This window comes from Ranitomeya variabilis, chromosome 7, assembly GCF_051348905.1.
Source record: "Ranitomeya variabilis isolate aRanVar5 chromosome 7, aRanVar5.hap1, whole genome shotgun sequence".
NCBI lineage: Eukaryota > Metazoa > Chordata > Amphibia > Anura > Dendrobatidae > Ranitomeya > Ranitomeya variabilis.
In genome coordinates, this window is record NC_135238.1 from 179,333,744 (window position 1) to 179,353,911 (window position 20,168).

The 20,168-nt window shown below is 45.2% G+C and overlaps 1 protein-coding gene across 2 annotated transcripts in view; it reads left to right on the top strand.

The window, feature by feature from the left end:
* The window catches only part of USP40 (ubiquitin specific peptidase 40), a 132,839-nt gene extending 114,384 nt beyond the window's left edge, over window positions 1-18,455 (top strand). For both annotated transcript variants that reach the window (XM_077272376.1, XM_077272375.1), the window contains exons 24-32: window positions 7,007-7,081; window positions 7,173-7,278; window positions 7,385-7,479; window positions 7,623-7,741; window positions 9,613-9,678; window positions 10,204-10,414; window positions 11,134-11,229; window positions 11,306-11,397; window positions 16,243-18,455. In XM_077272376.1, coding sequence (XP_077128491.1) covers window positions 7,007-7,081; window positions 7,173-7,278; window positions 7,385-7,479; window positions 7,623-7,741; window positions 9,613-9,678; window positions 10,204-10,414; window positions 11,134-11,229; window positions 11,306-11,397; window positions 16,243-16,330 — 948 coding nt within the window. In that variant the 3' untranslated portion in view covers window positions 16,331-18,455. The remainder of the gene's footprint in view (window positions 1-7,006; window positions 7,082-7,172; window positions 7,279-7,384; window positions 7,480-7,622; window positions 7,742-9,612; window positions 9,679-10,203; window positions 10,415-11,133; window positions 11,230-11,305; window positions 11,398-16,242) is intronic.
* Window positions 18,456-20,168: the final 1,713 nt, after the last annotated feature.

Consider the following 20,168-nt stretch of genomic DNA (forward strand, 5'->3'; position numbering starts at 1 on the left):
AAACGCACTAAGTGTAGATACAAAAGAATCCCCTCCCACCACAGGAATCTATAGTGTGAAGGCTGTTCTTGTAAACCGCATGATTTAAAAAAAAAATTGGAAGTCAAGCAATCATTTCTTTTCGCACTAAAAAGGTCAGAGTATGTGTGCCTTCACTCATGCAACTTTTCATGCATTTTGTTTAAGTCAGAACTCAGTAGATATACAAAAAGTAGAAATATGTTCTTAAATGTCTGAATCAAAAGCTGCTTATGTTATTCTGGTCTTCTCTAGGCTCCAGTCACTAGGCATTAAGGACACTGCCCTCCAGGTTATCATTTTATCTTTCTGACCACTCCTTCAGTGTTCTGTTCTCCGGCTCCACTTCATCTCCTCTTCCTCTCACTGTCGGGGTACCTCAGGGCTCAGTCCTTGGTCCACTTCTCTTTTTCCTCTACACAGCCCCAATTGGACAGAACATCAGCAGATTTGCTTTCAGTACGATCTTTATGCTGATGACCCATAACTATACACGTCATCCTCTGACCTTACCTCCGCTGTACTACAGAACGCCACTGACTGTCCGCATTCTCCAACATCAAGTCCGCTCTCTATCTGAAACTCATCCAACTGGCTAATCGTTACTCGGACGCATCCGCTCTTCGCCAATCGTTACACTGGCTGCCCAATCATTATAGGATCCAATTCAAAGTACTTGTTCTCACCCACAAAGCTCTCCACAGTGCGGCACCCCTTACATCTCCTCCCTCATTTCGGTCTATTGGCCTAACCGACCACTGCGACTCCAAGACTTCTCCTGTGCTGCGCCAATCCACTGGAATGCTTTACCCCAAGATATTAGGACCACAATTTGCGTAGTTTTAGGGGCTCCCTCAAAATACATTTGCTCAGAGCGGCCTATCACGTTCACTAATCAGTCATTTTATGTGTAAGGGCGTTCGTGTGTAGCCCATTCACTATCTCCATCTATCCCCCACCCCCTGAATATGGCTGGACCATCACTGTAAATAAGCTCCTGTACTTTGTGTCTCCCCCACCTCATTGTAGATTGTAAGCTCTCACGAGCAGGGTTGTTTTATTTCTCCTACGCCTCATTGGGGGACACAGGACCATGGGTGTTATGCTGCTGTCACTAGGAGGACACTAAGTAAACAGAAAGACTAACTCCTCCTCTGCAGTATACGCCCCTTCACTGGATACAATTTCAACCAGTTCTTGCTTAGTGTCTGTAGGAGGCACTTGGGTCTGTTTTCAGGCCCCAACTTTCTTATTTTAATTTTTATTTTAAAGCTTTTAGTTTTCTGTAAATTTTTAATTTTTTACTTAACGGAGTAAAGGGGGTTCCTTTTTTAATAGGGTCCGCTCTCCCCCGAACCATCAACAGGCGAGCATGGCGAGTATACCTCCCCGTCCCTCTCCTGCGACGTATGGGGCACGCCTAATCTACGCTAGGGCGACGGTTCCTATACGGTCCCGCTCTCCCCCCTGTAAGATGGCGAGCACATGGAGTATACCTCTTATGTGCATCTCCCGGGCTCCACCGCACTCAAGCCCTCATCTTGGCGTCTCGTAGTCCCCACAGTAGCCGTAAGCCCCCTGTGGCAGGCGCAGAAGAACCCTGCAAAAATCTCCATGCGGCAGGCACAGCTGTAAGTCCCCTGAGAAGGCAAGCATGCTTCAGGAGGCTCTCCGTCCCCCGACACAGGGAGGATCGATTGAGCTGGAGGTGGTCCCTCCTTCGGTGAGTACTATCTTCCTCACGCTGCCGGCGTGGGAAGAAGCGGTCCGGGTCCCTGGGGAGAGGTACCGCTGGCTAGATGCCAGCGACGATCGTTAGGCGCGGCGTCGCGGCCGCCAGAGTGCTTCGCCGGCCGGCTCCACTAATTTAGTCCCCGGCTTCTCTAGCCGGACTAGGCCGCAGTTCAAAAACCCCGCCCACGCCGGAGCCCCGCCCACTGTTCAGGCGCTTCTCGTTTTGAATGAGAAGAGCCCTGCAAATCTCGGGCGCCATCTTGGGACTCCACTGCTGCAGGGAAATACAGCCGAAAACGCTACCTCCCTCTCTTCCTCCCTGGGGACACCAGTTCAGGACCGTGGGTAAGCTGCTCCGCTACATAGGGAAAAGCTTAACCCCTTCCCTGCTCACATAACTGCTACTGCGGTTTATCGGAGATAGACATTCACTATGTCTCAATCTATGGACGCGCAAAAAAAAAAAAAGGGGACAAAAAGCACACTGTATTTTTTACCATTTGTGCCACTTGCAAGTCTGCTTTGCCAAGTGCCCACAGTACCCCCCTGTGCCAGAACTGTGACCTGGCCAGTGTGCAGCCGCCTTCTGCCGCCACTTCCTATGTCGTCTCCTGAGTGGGCCGCGCACGTTCAGTGGAATCCTTGGTCAAGGCATTGGACTCTTTCCGTGGGTCCTCCTTAAACCAGAATTCACCTCCGTCGGCTGCAACGGAATCTGGTAACGGCGCGGGGCTGTCCGACCACAGGGGGCGCACCGTTGTACGGGACTCCCGGGGTTCCAGGAAAAGGACCCTTTCCCCATCTCCCGTACACGCTCGAGCTTCAGCTTCTGCAAGCTCATCTTCTCGCTCCCCCTCCCCTGAGGGTCGCAGCGTACAGGGCTCAATATATGAGTCGGAGGAATCTTTAACCCAAGACTCCTCTATTGGTCAGGCATTAATGGTGGACGATGAATCTGCTTCCTCTCAGGAAAACGCGTCCAAAAGATATTTGCTAATCACCCTGAGTTTCAGGATATTATCCAAAACACAGGGAGCACCCAGAAAAGCGCTTTACGGCTCAAAAAGCCACGGAAGCTAAATATCCTTTCTCAAGGGATCTGGTGAAGGGCTTACTTCTTTCTCCTTCTGGATCCTGCCGTGTCGCGGCTTGCATCCAAAACAATCTTCTCTCTGTCAGACGATTCATCAGTCAAAAACCCTTCTGACCGCCAGATTGATTATTTGGCTCGCTCAGTCTTTGAAGTCTCAGGAGCAGCCCTCCTTGCATCCTTTGCAGCTTCCTGGGTAGCTAAGGCAATGGTGGCCTGGGCTGAGGTGTTGACCTTTACCGTCCACGGCAGTAATCTTCCCCCAGAGACGGCCAGACTAGCTAACCAGTTAGCTCAGGCCGGAGATTTTGTTGTTAGCGCCTCCATAGATGCGGCTAATTGCGCAGCGCAAGCGGCTGCTAACGCAATTTCCATCGGGGGGGGCCCTATGGCTCCGCGATTGGTGAGCAGACTCTGCTTCCAAAAAGTCGCTGACCTCTCTTCCTTACCAAGCGGGTCGTTTATTTGGGGGAAAACCTAGACCAAATCATTTCTGACGCTACGGAGAAAAAAAAAAAAAAAGTGAATTTCTTCCCCAGCAAAAACCGGCCCGGCACTTTCGGAATCAGCAGCAGTTTCGATTCCGGTCATTTCGTAACAACTCCAGTTTGTCGTCCTCTTCCCCTGGTTCGAGACGTCGGGACAACAGAACTTCCCAGGTCTCATACAGACCAAACTGTTCCTGGAAACCCGGACCCAGGCCGTCTGCCCCTGAGCCGTCCGCATCCCTTAAACCTTCTCAATGACTCGGCGTGTCCGGCGGACACCGACAAAGTAGGCTGACGCCTTCTTTTGTTCCGTCAACAGTGGCTCTCGGTCGTTCACGACGAGTGGGTCAGAGAGCTCGTGTCTTCCAGATACAAAATCGAGTTTTTCTTCACGCCATACAGGCGCTTCAAAAGGACGGTGTCATCACTCCAGTCCCTCGAGACCAAAGGTTCACGGGGTTTTACTCCAACCTTTTTGTGGTCCTAAAGAAGGCGGGACTCTACGGCCCATACTGGATCTCAAACTGCTAAAACAAATTCGTACGGGTCCGACACTTCAGGATGGACTCCCTCCGTTCCGTTGTCGCGTCCCTGGAAAAAGGAGAGTTCCTTGCATCCATAGACATCAAAGATGCCTATCTACACATCCCAATTTTTCCCTCTCATCAGCAGTTCCTGCTCTTCGCAGCCCAAGAAGAACACTTCCAGTTTGTGGCCTTACCCTTCGGACTTGCCACCGCCCCCAGAGTCTTCACAAAGGTCATGGCGGCTGTCATGGCCATTGTTCACGCTCGGGGAGTGGTAGTCCTGCCATATCTGGACGACCTATTAATCAAAGGTCCATCCCAGTCTGCCTGCGAGGAGTCGGTGAGCATCACCGTGGATTCTCTTTCTCGCCTGGGTTGTAAGATCAACTTCGAGAAATCATCTCCAGTGCCGGCCCAGCAAATCTGCTTCCTGGGCATGATTTTGAACTCTTCCCGCGGGCTGGTCATTCTCCCTCCAGAGAAGGTTCTATCCTTACAACAGGGAGCGCGCAGGCTCTTCCGCCCAGTCCCTCACTCCATTCGCTTTGCGATGCGCATCCTCTGGAAAATGGTTGCGGCGATGGAAGCCATTCTGTTTGCGCAGTGCCATCCCCGCTCCTTTTAGCCTGGGACAGAAGCCCGGTTTCTCTCAACCGTCGCTTTCATCTACCCCCACAGGTCAGGCAGACCCTCAGGTGGTGGACACTACAGTCTTCCTTGAACCAAGGGAAATCCTTTCTTCCTGTGCGCTGGTTAGTGGTGACTACCGATGCCAGCCTTTTTGGCTGGCGTGCAGTTTTTATTCACCACACGGCACAGGGTCGTTGGTCAACGAGAGAGTCACGTCTCCCAATCAATGTCCTGGAAATTTGAGCGATCATTCTCGCTTTACACAACTTTCACCACCTTCTCGCAGGTCATCCCATCAGAATTCAATCTGACAACACCACAGCCGTTGCGTACATCAACCCACAAGGGGGAACCCGCAGCAGAGCAGCCATGCGCGAAGTCTCCCACATCCTGCGCTTGGCAGAGACCAATCACTCGCTCATATCGGCGATCCACATACCGGGCGTGGAGAATTGGGAAGCGGACTTCCTAAGTCGCCAAAGTCTTGCTTCAGGCGAGTGGTCCCTCCATCTGGAAGTCTTCCAGCAGATTTGCCTTCGCTGGCTGACGCCGGATGTGGATCTCATGACCTTGAGGTTCAACAACCAGGTTCCCCAGTTCATTGCCCGTTCCCACGATCCTCGCGCCATCGGGGCAGATGCCCTGGTTCTGTCGTGGCATCCGTTCCAGCTGCCATACATTTTTCCGCCCCTTCCTCTGCTTCCGAGAGTCATCAAAAAGATCAGAGCAGAGGGGAGACCGGTGATTCTCGTCGCGCCCGACTGGCCGCGCCGAGCATGGTACGCGGAACTCGTCCAAATGGTCGCCGACACCCCCTGGCGCCTTCCAGATCGCACGGACCTTCTCTTCCAGGGCCCGATTTGCCACCAGAACTCTGGGGCCCTGTGTTTGACGGCGTGGCCGTTGAATCCTGGATTTTAGCCCAAGCCGGATTCTCTCCGGGGGTTTCTTCTACCATGATTCGCGCTAGGAATCCTGTATCCATGCGCATTTATCATCGCACCTGGCGTATCTTCTTTTCATAGTGCAATACCCATGGACGTTTGCCCTTAGTCTTTTCCATTCTGTCCATTCTGGAGTTTCTCCAATCAAGTTTAGAGTCAGGCCTTGCCCTAAGCTCGCTCAAGGGACAAGTGTCCGCCTTGTCTGTTCTATTCCAACGAAGGATCGCTTCCAGACTGCCGGTTAAGACGTTCATCCAAGGAGTCTCCCGGGTGGTCCCTCCTTATAGAATGCCTTTGGCGTCATGGGATCTTAACTTGGTTCTCGGAGTTCTTCAGGAGGCCTCTTTCGAACCATTGCAGGACATCTCTCTCACCCTCCTCTCATCGAAGGTGGTCTTTCAAGTGGCAATTACGTCAATTAGGAGAGTTTCTGAGTTGGCGGCTCTCTCTTGCCGACCCCCCCCCCTTTTCTGAATTTTCACCCAGACAAGGTGGTTTTGAGAACCTCTCCCGAGGACATTGTCTTGCCGTCTTTCTGTCCTGCACCTACTTATTGTATCGAGAAAGCTCTCCATACTCTGGATCTGGTTAGAGCTCTTCGGAGGTGCATATCTCGCACGGCTCCCTTCCGTAAGTCGGATGTCCTCTTCGTGCTTCCGGAGGGACATAGGAAGGGTCTACCTGCCTCAAAGGCCACTCTAGCCAAGTAGATTTGTTCCGCTATTCAGGAATCCTATCGTGTCAGGAACACTCCTGTCCCAGCTGGGATTAAGGCGCATTCCACCCGGTCGGTCGGTGCTTCTTGGGCCATTCGGCACCAGGCGTCCGCACATCAGCTTGTAAAGCTACGACTTGGTCCAGTCTGCATACTTTCACGAAGCACTACCTCATCCATACTCGGGCTTCGGCAGACGCTGCCCTCGGCAGGCGCATTCTGCACACAACGGTACCTCAGTAAGCTGGTGGTACATGGGGTATTAGCATATTGCTCCCCACCCAGGGACTGCTTTTGTACGTCCCATGGTCCTGTGTCCCCCAATGAGGCGTAGGAGAAAAGGAGATTTTTGTGTACTCACCGTAAAATCTTTTTCTCCGAGCCACTCATTGGGGGACACAGCACCCACCCTGTTAGCCTGTTTTGGCTTGTTGTTACTTCTTTGGTTTTGACATAGTTGGTCTTTGTTCATGCTCCTACTGCTTTACTACCGAACTGGTTGAAATTGTATCCAGTGAAGGGGTGTATACTGCAGAGGAGGAGTTAATCTTTCTGTTTACTTAGTGTCCTCCTAGTGGCAGCAGCATAACACCCATGGTCCTGTGTCCCCCAATGAGTGGCTCGGAGAAAAAGATTTTACGGTGAGTACACAAAAATCTCCTTTTTTCTTTAATCATTGTATTATTGTTAATGCCGTTACTTATGACTGTTGTGTTTGAAACTGTTTAACTGTAAAGCGCTGCGGAATATGTTGGCGCTATATAAATAAAGATTATTATTAGAAGGTCATAACTCGAAACCTTCCATAGAAGTAGGTTTCATCTAATATATTGTTTACCCTTATTATTTTGCATTTTCAGGACTCTTCATTGAAGGATCTAAAAATTCGATCTGGGGACATTTTTGTTATAACAGAAGGAAGACTTCCACCTAAGGTCAGTATTTGTAATTTTAACTTCGTTATCTCATTGATTTTTCTATAATAACATATAAGAGATGTCATTGTATTTGATCACTTCCTCATAGGGCTTCCTGAAGTTACCAATATGGCTGTACTGTCCAAAGACTCAGCAAACTTCTGTAAACCATGTGAGCACTCATGCTGCTGCACTGCAGATAAACCCTTCTGGAGGTAGGCTTCTTGGGCAGCTTTCTTTGTTTTGTCTAGTCCTTTTGTTCCAGATTACAGAATACAAGCAGTCCTTCAGACCAGATTCTGCTTTCTGTACATTTCACAGATAATTCGATCCATGAAGACGTGGAGTCTGACCTCTGCTTTGTGTGCCACATAGAGATATCCAAGGACGCTTCACTCCAGGACCTTAAATTACAGGTATCTGCACATCAGCAACTAATACTTGTGAATTGCCTTATGTCAAAAACAAATCGGTTGAATAGATCTTCCATGTTTTCTTAGTATTATCCAATGTGATTTTCAGATATTTATCCTTTTTCATTATTTCTTCCTCTGTTCAGATCATGACATTAACAGTTTTTGATGCTCTTGGGATTCCCTCTCCTGAGTTCCTTCGTATTTGGACCTTGGACAACAAGCGTTTGGGAAAATTGCTGCGGTTAAATCAATTGCAAATGAGGTGAGTTATTAGGGCGTATGCACCTTCTATAAGAGGGGCCTCCTGTATTGTTAAGCTAGGTTCACATTGCGTTAGGGCAATCCGTTTAGCGCATAGCGCTAGCGGGTTGCGCTAACGCAATGCTTCCCTAGGGTCCGCGTTCGGTGTCCCCGCTAGCGCAGATCCCCGATCTGCACTAGCGAGGAACGGACCTCGGGCGCGCCGCGGACGCTGCAAGCAGCGTCCGAGGTCCGTCACTCAAATGACGCGACATCGCTAGCGCACGCCCAATGTGGGCGGGCGCTAGCGACGCGCTCACCATTACAGGCTATGGCGGCATGAACGGACTACGTTAACACCGCGTTATGCCGCGGTGTAACGTAGTCCGTTAAACGCGGTCACATAACGCAATGTGACCCTAGCCTAATACCAAGGGACCACGCATGTAATACCACATCTTAACAGGGCTCAGCAGCTCTGGGGTCTTTGGTTCAAATCACAACCATGTTTGCGTGGGTTTCCTCCGGGTTCTCCGGTTTCCTCCCACAATCCAAAGACATAGGATAGGGAATGTACATTGTGAGCCCAATGGGGACAGGGCTGATAATGTCTGTACAGCTATAAGTGAAAGTGGCAAAAAAGCTAATGAAACTATATTTTACAAGAGTTATAGATTTCATATTGACTGATAGGCCTGCAATGACACTGCCTATAGCATCCTTATGTTAAATGGACAAATACAGAAAAGCATTGACTGCTTGCTTGTAAAGCTACAACATATTCGATAGATAGATATTATCTGCATCTCTGTCCCCAATGGGGCTCACAATGTAAATTCACCATCAGTATGTATTTAGGTATGTAAGATTAACACAAAGGAAACCCTGGGAACACTCTCTTCTTAACCCCTCCCAGACGTAGGACACATGGATCTAAGATTGTCACACAGCCGGTATCTGCCTGTAACAACCGTGAATGGAGCTAGCGCCGAACACTGATTAACCATTAAAATGCCGCTGTCAATCACTAACAGTCGCATTTAAATGGCGCGATTGCCCCTATTGCAAGAGAATCACAAAGTGCCGATGGATGATCATGGCAGTCAGGTGCCTACATTCCCCCTCCACCACAGCCATCGTAGTCCTCCTAAATGACTGGAATTCATAAGAGAACATTATTTTGACTCTATATTGCAAGCCAGTTGTGAGTGTATATATTTTTTTATGTGTGTATACATACATATGTATTTATTTTATTTTTGTTATAATTTATAATTTACTGAATTTTTTCTACCACTTAAATAAAAGAAAAAGCTGGTTTAGTATCACTGCAATCGTAAAGAAGCATGTTTCCGCACAATTGACATCAAAACCCCCAAAACAATGGCAGAGTTGCTTTGTTTTTCACCATTTCACTGTACTTGGATATTTATTTTCCCCATTTTCCAGTACATTATATGGTAAAATAAATTTTCATTCAAAACTACAACTCATCCTTATGAAAAAACAGCCCTCATATATCTATATTGAAGGAAAAAAAAAAAGAAAAAGTTATGGCTCATGAAAGTAGGGGATTTTGGTTGCACCTAGTGCATGCTGTGATTTTTATTTTTTTTCATGCAGATTGAACAACATTAGTCCGAGTGCTGTCCTTTTTTTCATGGACATTACTTGAACTGAAATTACGGTCATGTGAACGAGCCCAAAGGATGAGACCCAAGTTCTCAGCCACAGTCAAAAGGGGCGTCTGTGACCCAGTTCTTTAATATAGGTTTGGGTCCCATCTCTGGAATCTGCACCTATCAGACAACTATGTCAGATCCTATAAATGTACCATAAATGTCTGAGATTCGTGCAGTGTTGCCCATTATAGGAATTTTGTATTTTTTGCAGTGACTACAAAATGGGCATTAACACGACACTTTGTGTGGAGCCATTACAGCAGGAGGAGATCCTGGGGTGAGTATTGCACTACAGTAAAACCACAGAAATGAGCCAGAGCACAAGTTGTTATACGTGCAAAGTGTATGCTCACGTTCACACTGTGGCCATTTCACGGACAAAACCCAAGAAAAAAAACAAAATGAGCAAATACCCCGTAGTAAGTAAATAGTAACAGTACATGTAAATAACCTAACGTACTTGGTTAACACAATTTTGATTAAAAAAAAAAAGCGTAAAAACTATCCCACCGCGACAAAGTGTACCCAATCGGGAAAGTCCCATCCTGTCTTTAGTATTACATCCAGCAGGCACAAGGTGAGGTTTTACTATTAGAAACAGGATAGAACTGTCTCGATGGGTACACCTTGTCACGGTGGGATGGCGTTTACGCTTTTTTTGATCAAAATAGTGTTATCTAAGTACCCTTATGTTATTTATATGTACTATTTACTTGAGTATTGTACTAATCCACATAAGATTGACAGGCATGTAGTTTGAAATTATTTTAATCATTTTCGGATTTCCCTCTTGATTATTTAGACCACAGGATCTCCTTCTACGGGTTCAGCTTTCTGTCCCAGGGGAGTGTCGATACTTCCCATCTGTGGACGTCGCTTGGAATATCTCTCGTGGGTGCACTGCATCTGCTCTGCGGCAGACGATTGCTAACCATTGCTCTTTATCTGTGGACAAAGTTGAGATTGCAAAGTATTTTCCAGATAAACATGAATGGCTTCCGATATCCAGCTGGGTCAGTATATTTATATGTTGCTGATGGTATAAGGAGTTTGTTCTAATCTGTTCTGTTACATCCTGACATTCATGTAACTTGCCACTCAACCCTTTACTTCTATCTACAACGTGGCGATCTCTTTTAATAATAAAATATCATAGAAGTGTTACTCCAATTTGATCAAAAATCAGATAAATGTACATATACAATAAATATTGCTTTTGAATTATACAACTACACAATATAATGTAAAGTTAATAGTAAAAATAACAAAAAAAACAATGAAAGCAAGGGGAGGCCGATGAGAGACTCAAAGTAGTGAGGATAAGAAAACTATAGAAAGAATAGCCACAAGATGGCAGAACACTTCCAAAGAGTGATAATAACATCTATGTATAGGCACATATATACAGTATATCAACTAAGTTAATTGCAATGCTATTCACTAAATTAGATATAGAGAGAATTGGTGTACAAAAATAAAATCAAGAGAAGAGAGAATATGCATTATAACATTATAATCAGACATACCCAAAAAATAATAGAAGGTGTCACCACATCTACCTGCACCTTAGACCCTGATACGCGTTTCTACCCTAAGTTGTGTGGGGGTTTTAATAATGAACTCTTTTTCACAATGGATTTATGCACAAAAAGACCCATTCAATTTATGTCAGGATGAAACCGAATATTATATATATATGTATATAATATTTCTGAGTTGTTTTATTCTACAGACTCAGCATGTTTCCAAGAAAAAGAAGAAAAAAAAAGCAGACTGCCTACAGGGGGCACCGTATTACCTAAAAGATGGCGACATTATAGGGGTAAAGGTAAGTTGAATCTGTGGTCTGACTACGTGGAAAAGGCTGTTGGCACCGACTCATTGGTTGTTAATGTTTTTGACAGAACCTTTTATTAGATGACAGAGCCGACTTTTACTCTGAAGTTGATTTCATTGCTAAGGAAAAGCAAAGGCAGAGTGCAGAAGGCAAAAAGAGGTAAGAATCACACTTGTCTGTATGTCAATGGGATCTTCAAGTGGTCCAAAATAACCACTGGTTCCAAAGATGTCAGGTTAAAAAATAGTCAATGGCACGTCACACATTTTACTATGCAATTAAAAAAACAATAACAAAAAAAAAAATCGTTTAACCCCTTAACGACCGCCGATACGCCTTTTAACGGCGGCCGCTAAGGGTACTTAAACCACAGCGCCGTTAATTAACGGCGCTGTGGAAAAAGTGAATAGCGCCCCCCAGAGTCGGATTTTCTCTGGGGTCTCGGTTGCCGAGGGTAGCCGAGACCCCAGAGAACATGATTCGGGGGTTTTTTACCGACCCCCGAGTTGCGATCGCCGGTAATTAACCGTTTACCGGCGGTCGCAACAAAAAAAAATGCGATGTGCCGTTTAATTTCTCTGTCCTCCGATGTGATCGCACATCGGAGGACAGAGAAATAGGGTCCCCGATGGCCCCCAATAGCCCCCCGATACTTACCTACCTCCCCCGGTGCTCCTCGTGGGTCCCCATGGGCGCCGCCATCTTTTTTCCGGGAAAAAATGGCGGGCGCACGCGCAGTACGCCCGGCACCCGGAAGATCTTTGGGGTCTCGGCTGCCGGGGGTAGCCGAGACCCCAAAGAACATGATCGGGGTCGGTTTGCACCGACCCCTGTTTTGCGATCGCCGGTAATTAACAGTTTACCGGCGACCGCAAAAAAAAAAAAAAGCGATCTGTATTTCTCTGTCCTCTGATGTGATCACACATCAGAGGACAGAGAAATAGGGGGATTCGGGGACCCTAACATACTCACCCGGTGTCCCTGGGTCCTCTTCTGTCTTCTCCTGCCAGCCGGCTTTTTCCTTATGGCGGGCGCATGCGCAGTGCGCCCGCCATCTGCTGCCATCTGCCGGCCGGCAGGAGAAGACGAGTTGGGGCTAAAATTAGGGTTAGGGTTAGAGTTAGGGTTAGGGCTAGGGTTAGGGCTAGAGTTAGGGTTAGGGCTAGGGTTGGGGCTAAATTTAGGGCTAGGGTTAGGGTTAGGCTACTTTCACACTAGCGTTTTTTGGCTTCCGTCGCAATGCGTCGGAGAAAAAACGCATCCTGCAAAAGTGCTTGCAGGATGCGTTTTTTCTCCATTGGCTTGCATTTGCGACGGATTGCCACATGTCGCATCCGTCGTGCAATGGATGCGTCGTGCTTTGGCGGACCGTCGGTACAAAAAAAGCTACATGTAACTTTTTTGTGCGACGTGTCCGCCATTTCCGACCGCGCATGCGCGGCCGGAACTCCGCCCCCGCCTCCCCTCACAATGGGGCAGCGGATGCGTTGAAAAAACAGCATCCGCTGCACCCGTTGTGCAGCGCTTACAACGCTAGCGTCGGTACGTCGGCCCGGCACACTGCGATGGGCCGAGTACGACGCTAGTGTGAAAGTAGCCTTAGGCTTCTATCACACTTGCGTCGGTACGGGGCGGTCGCAATGCGTCGGCCCGACGTACCGACGCACGTTGTGAAAATTGTGCACAACGTGGGCAGCGGATGCAGTTTTTCAACGCATCCGCTGCCTAGTCTATGTCCTGGGGAGGAGGGGGCAGAGTTACGGCCACGCATGCGCGGAAATGGCGGACGCGACATACAAAAAAAAGGTTACATTGAACTTTTTTTGTGACGACGGGGCTAAAGTTATGGTTAGGGTTGGGGCTAAAGTTAGGGTTAGAGTTGGGATTAGGGTTTGGATTAGGGTTGGGATTAGGGTTACGTTTGGGATTAGGGTTAGGGGTGTGTTGGATTTAGGGTTTTGATTAGGGTTATGGTTAGGGTTGAGATTAGGGCTGTTTTGGGGTTAGGGTTGTGATTATCGTTAGGGTTGTGATTAGGATTATGGATCGGGTTAAGATTAGGGTTAGGGGTGTGTTGGAGTTAGGGTTGGAGTTATAATTTGGGGGTTTCCACTGTTTAGGTACATCAGGGGGGTCTCCAAACACGACAGCCAATTTTGCGCTAAAAAAGTCAAATGGTGCTCCCTCCCTTCTGAGCTCTGCCGTGCGCCCAAACAGTGGTTTACCCCCACATATGGGGCATCAGCGTACTCGGGATAAATTGGACAACAACTTTTGGGGTCCAATTTCTCCTGTTACCCTTGTGAAAATAAAAACTTGGGGGCTAAAAATCTTTTTTGTGGGAAAAAAAATTTTTTTTTTATTTTCACTACTCTGCATTATAAACTTCTGTGAAGCACTTGAGCATTCAAAGTTCTCACCACATATCTAGATAAGTTCCTTAGGGGGTCTAGTTTCCAAAATTTGGTCACTTGTGGGGGGTTTCTACTGTTTAGGTACATCAGGGGCTCTGCAAACGCAACATAACACCCACAGACAATTCTATCAAAGTCTGAATTCCAAAATGGCGCTCCTTCTCTTCCGAGCTCTGCCGTGCGCCCAAGCAGTGGTTTACCCCCACATATGGGGTACCAGCATACTCAGGACAAATTGGACAACAACTTTTGGGGTCCAATTTCTCTTGTTACCCTTGTGAAAATAAAAACTTGGGGGCTAAAAAATCTTTATTGTTAAAAAAAATATATTTTTTATTTTCACGACTCTGCATTATAAACTTCTGTGATGCACTTGGGCATTCAAAGTTCTCACTACACATCTAGATAAGTTCCATGGGGGGGTCTAGTTTCCAAAATGGGGTCACTTTTGGGGGGTTTCTACTGTTTAGGCACATCAGGGGCTCTCCAAACGCGACATGGCGTCCGATCTCAATTCCAGTCAATTTTGCATTGAAAAGTCAAATGGCGCTCCTTTGCTTCCGAGCTCAGCCATGCACCCAAACAGTGGTTTACCCCCACATACGGGGTGTCGGCGTACTCAAGACAAATTGTACAACAACTTCTGGTGTCCATTTTCTCCTGTTACCCTTGGTAAAATAAAAATTTGGAGGCAAAAAGATCATTTTTGTAGAAAAAATGCGATTTTTTTATTTTCACGGCTCTACGTTATAAATTTCTGTGAAGCACCTGGGGGTTTAAAGTGCTCACCACACATCTAGATAAGTTCCTTAAGGGGTCTAGTTTCCAAAATGGTGTCAGTTGTGGGGGGTCTCCACTGTTTAGGCACATCAGCGGCTCTCCAAACGTGACATGGCGTCCGATCTCCATTCCAGCCAATTCTACATTGAAAAAGTAAAACGACACTCCTTCTCTTCCAAGCTCTGCGGTGCGCCCAAACAGTGGTTTACCCCCACATATGGGGTATTGACGTACTCAGGAGAAATTGCACAACTTTTGTGGTCTAATTTCTCCTGTTACCCTTGTCAAAATAAGAATTTGTGGGCGAAAAAATCATTTTTGTGAAAACAAATGCGATTTTTTATTTTCACGGCTCTACGTTATAAACTTCTGTGAAGCACTTGGGGGTTCAAAGTGCTCACCACACATCTAGATAAGTTCCTTAAGGGGTCTAGTTTCCAAAATGGTATCACTTGTGGGGGGTTTCCACTGTTTAGGCACATTAGGGGCTCCCGAAACGCGACATGGCGTCTGATCTCAATTCCAGCCAATTCTGCATTGAAACAGTCAAACGGTGCTCCTTCACTTCCAAGCTCTGCGGTGCGCCCAAACAGTGGTTTACCTCCACATATGGGGTATCGGCGTACTCAGGAAAAATTGCACAACAAAATTTGTGGTTAAATTTCTGTTTTTACACTTGTGAAAATTAAAAAAAATGGTTCTGAAGTAAAATGTTTGCAAAAAAAAGTTAAATGTTCATTTTTTTCTTCCACATTGTTTCAGTTCCTGTGAAGTACGTAAAGGGTTAATAAACTTCTTGAATGTGGTTTTGAGCAGCTTGAGGGGTGCAGTTTTTAGAATGGTGTCACACTTGGTTATTTTCTATCATATAGACCCCTCAAAATGACTTCAAATGAGATGTGGTCCCTAAAAAAAAATGGTGTTGTAAAAATGAGAAATTGCTGGTCAACGTTTAACCCTTATAACTCCCTAACAAAAAAAAAAATTGTTTCCAAAATTGTGCTAATGTACAGTAGACATGTGGGAAATGTTATTTATTAACTATTTTTTGTGACATATCTCTCTGATTTAAGGGCATAAAAATACAAAGTTTGAAAATTGCAAAATTTTAAAAATTTTCGCCATATTTCCATTTTTTTCATAAATAATCGCAAGTAATATCGAAGAAATGTTACCACTAACTTGAAGTACAATATGTCACGAAAAAACAATCTCAGAATCAGTGGGATCCGATAAAGCGTTCCAGAGTTATAACCTCTTAAAGTGACACTGGTCAGAATTGTAAAAATTGGCTCGGTCATTAAGTACCAAATTGGCTCTGTCACTAAGGGGTTAATTTCCCAGTGTGCAGAAATGCAGAAAAACTTCACAGTTCAAACAGTGTCACAGGAGTCAAAAGCTAGTAAGACATTCAATATATTTACCCCAATTTTCTTCTATTAAGGCCTCATTCCGGTGTCAGGGATTTTTAGCACCACTGAAAAGTCAAAAATAAGGAGGATAAACAGACCGATCCACCAAGTCAATCTAAAATATCAAGCAATGTATAGTATATACAAAACCTATACACCCACAATATATAGTAGAAGTCCAATACACACAGAGTGAGACAAAAGGCTGGTTTGTAGGTAGTAATGCTTACCCATAATGAGGGGAGGAAAGAATACTTGGTGGGGCTCTGCCAGCACTACCCCGACGCGCGTTTCACATACAGCTTTCTCAACCATTCCCTTTTATATTAGTAGATCATCATTAGTTTGAGTAATAATTGTTTTGGCCTCTCCTTCTTTATTCCCTTTCTCTTTTACAGTTCACAAGCACTTTGCAATGATAAAGTCCGACCAAGAGGGCGGAAGACAGAGACCCCTCTCTCCATCCGAGTGGGAGTTTTCAGATAACAAAGACTTGCTCCAGACGATGGAGCATACACTCTGGGATATAGTTTCCCTTTTTCCTCAGGGATAAGCATATACTGTCACTAGAAGGCAATGTGACTGTGGTATCTCGGTTTCTTTCTACCCCTGGAGGTCTGGTGCGGCACCATCTCTAATTGCTTTATACCAGTGCTTGTCACTGACCCTTTTCTGTAAACCATCAGGGACATATTCTTTCTCTGTGGATGTGCCTCATCATCTCCTGCAAATCACTTGATGTAACGGTTCTTGTTTGGTTAATTCTCCGGGGTAAAAAGAAATCGCATTTATCATTTCACGTTCGATATAGCGACGCATGATGATTCCTTTCATTGTGGGATGACACGGTTAAGGTTTACGTTCCCACTCATTACTGGGGGGAATAAGCTGCTCTTACTAAATGAGGGAATGATCATAGTCAATGCAATCATTTAATCCATAGAACTTTTAAGGGCTTAAGACACAATTTTGGCGTTTTTGTTGCAGGGCTAGGTAACAGTCATGGATATACATATATATTGGTTTTATAAGTCTCCTTAATGTGCCTTCACTTGTTTTGCTGTCCTTTCCACCCTGCTGCAAGAATGACAATGTCATAACGATCCAAACTTGGTCACATTGTGATTATATGTCAACATTATTCCATTAAGGCATGAGAAGTAACATAAGAAATCAAAAAAGGCCAACTCTAGAAAACAATTGATTATTTATGTATCAAGAGACTAGAAGTAGCACTGATGATCTCCAGGTTCAGGGTTTCCTTTTTTAAGCCACATTATAGTTGTGTAATGGTCGTTTACTGAGCTCTTTGGTGCCCAAAGTAGATACTTAAAAGTTTTTCCATGTTTTATATGAGTTTGTTTTTTGGAATTTCTACATTTGGTACAACATCTTTTAGGTATAGTGGGGCTTAGCAGTTAGTAAACTTTTTACACCGTGCTGAGAATCGTTGAGTTAATGATGTTTCACAACTGATGGGGAAAGTGGAGAGTAAAGTTGGTTAGTAAGAGCGTCTCTCACTGTGGAGGACTTGTCCGATCCTGCATTACACATACAACCCATTGATTCATATGGGGATGTGTGTAATGCTTAGTTCTTCCTGAGGTGGCGCTGCAGGTAAATTAAGCACGTACTGCCAGGTTCACCCATAGAGAACAGCACAATGATGGATGTCCCAGCAGTGGATGCTTTCTGACCGGTGTATTGTCCACGAGTACCAAATAGAGCCCTAAAACATTGTAACGCACCTTTTTATAATGTTCTGACGTTGTACTTTGCTTTTTGATTTGCAAAGACTACACTTCCTTTTGTGCAAATCATCATAAAAGCTCTATATAGACTCTCAACTCCAAGCAAATTCTGGAAATTATCAAACTTGACATCCACAGAACTATGAATGCAGCACTGGATGACGATGGGCTCCATAGAAGATAAGATTGGTGGCCTAGATGAGCCTTCAGATTAAACAATAAGGTTCACTGCCCTTTTTAAAGAGATTGTCCATGTTTGGATAACCCTTTATTTATGGGACCAGGGAAGTTAGAAAAAAAAATCCTTACCTCCTAGACTGGTGCTACACCTCCTTAATTCAGTGATGTGTCTCCTGGGATCATAATCTGGTGGGGGCGTCACGTGCTGACTTGTAGCAGCCACTGATCGGCTGCAGTGTTCACATTTTTTCCTAACTAAAAGAAAATGGCGGGGGACATAGCACCAAGTATGCAAAAGCACCGATCTGAAACGTGAGTATAGTTTTTCAGCTCCCTCCCTGTGCACATTTAATAGAGGGTTGTCTGGAAGTGAACCACCCCTTTAAGGACATAAAAAAATCTATATTGTTAATGTTTTGAAATATCATTGTATGGTAAGACATTGGATAATTTATCAAGGAAAAAGCAAAAGTATACGTAAGTAATGTCTGGAAGTGGAAATGCTCAGCAGCAATATATTGTATGTCCAGGAGGTAACAATCAAATCATTTCAGTTAAGAGTTTGAAAAATAAATATTTTTTTTCTGTTATAAATGTCATGTTTGTTATTTCTTGTGTTTAAAATAAAAAAATACTCCCAGTGGGTATTAGAGAAATGCTACCTGCAGCTATCATCTGCATCACGTGTTTAAAGTGTTTTATTGCCAATATATTAGCGTTTAAAGTTAACTAATTATGTGTTATAACATAAATCCTGATTCCAGCGATGTGTCACTTACTGGGCTGCTTGCTGTATTTTTTATAAAATCTTGTTGCAGATCTAACAGCGATCAGACTGCTGAGCTCTGTATAACCTCGCCCACACCACTGATTGGCAGCTGTATACACACTGCATAGGCAGAAATTTGCTAATGAGTGGTGGGGGCAGAGTTAAAACAGTGATTTTATCCAAACTAAGTGAAGCAGCCCAGAAAGTGACATATTTCTGGAATCAGAGTCTTTGCGCCTACGTTATGCTGTTCTCAGATTAGGTGGCAAAATCCTGGTGACAGATTCCCTTAAACAGGGAGGTCAAACTGAAACACACAGAGGGACAAAATTAAAAACTTGGATAAAGTCATGGGCCAACCTTGATATTTATTTTAAAAAATGGCGACAATTGAGGAGGTTTTTTTTTTATCAAATATAGCGATGAACCTTTTCATACGGAAACAAACTTGAGAGGTTGTCCCATGAACAAAGTACATTTTTATTAATCGATCTTAACAGATCAAATGACTGAAGCATTGGGTATTTCCTCACGGGTGAGGGTGTATATAGAAATCATGGGGCAACATAGCAGACATTCTAATTGCCCCCCCCCCCCCCCCACTAAAGAAAATGAACAAATGAAACCTTAACATTCAGTGCAGTCGCAGAAGAGCATATCTCACAACTTTGTATCCCTTACAAAGTAATTTTCATCCTATTAAAGTCCCTAGATTGCCCTTTCATTGACCCTATAATGTATGATTCCAACATAGTGCCCCCCAAACATCGTGTGATACCCCCACAGTGAATTCCTCTACATACTCAGTATAATGACCCTACTGTACCCCTCCTTTAAACCCACCGTCAATGTATGGTGACCCCATCACAGTTTGATGCCCCAACTGTGATCAGCACACAGGCCTCCACACTATATAATGGGCCTCACATAGCCCTCCACACTGTATAATGGCCCCACGTAGCCCTCCAAACAGAATAATGGGCCCCATATAGTATAATGGGCCCCACATAGCCCTCCATACAGAAAAATAACCCCACGTAGCTCTCTATATAATGTATATTGGGATCTATATAGTCCTCCATATAGTGTAATGGGTCCCACATAAAAAATAAGTATGTTTCCTTGTTCCCCCAATGCTCTGATTCTGGCAGCGAGCTCTCTGAAGCTTTTCACTGTGCGGCACAGCTGATGTAAAATAGTGACGTCATCGCACCCACTACTGAGACGTCAGCTGCAGAGGGAGAATGATGGAGGAGGGAGCGTCAGCTGACGCTCCCTCCTCCATCATTGTTTTAAACTATATCGGCATCCAGGAAGGGTGGGTTATCACTGTCACTGGCCAAATATAGTCACTCTGTGGGCTAGATTTGGATAGAGTTTGACATGTATACCCTAAAAAGGTAAGAGTGCTGGTAACCTGCAGTATAAGATGCAGTAGAAGGTATAGATTGACTTGGTTTGGAAAACCCATTTCACATCAGAGAAATCTGGGTTAAGGGAAAAGGTTCACTGATTAGCCAGAGTGGTTAGTGTCTCTTATTCAGCGTTACATGCGCATTACACAGCTTGTTCATTGATTCCCTCTGTGTTGGTAACTTATAATAAGTACAATTAAGCCAACATT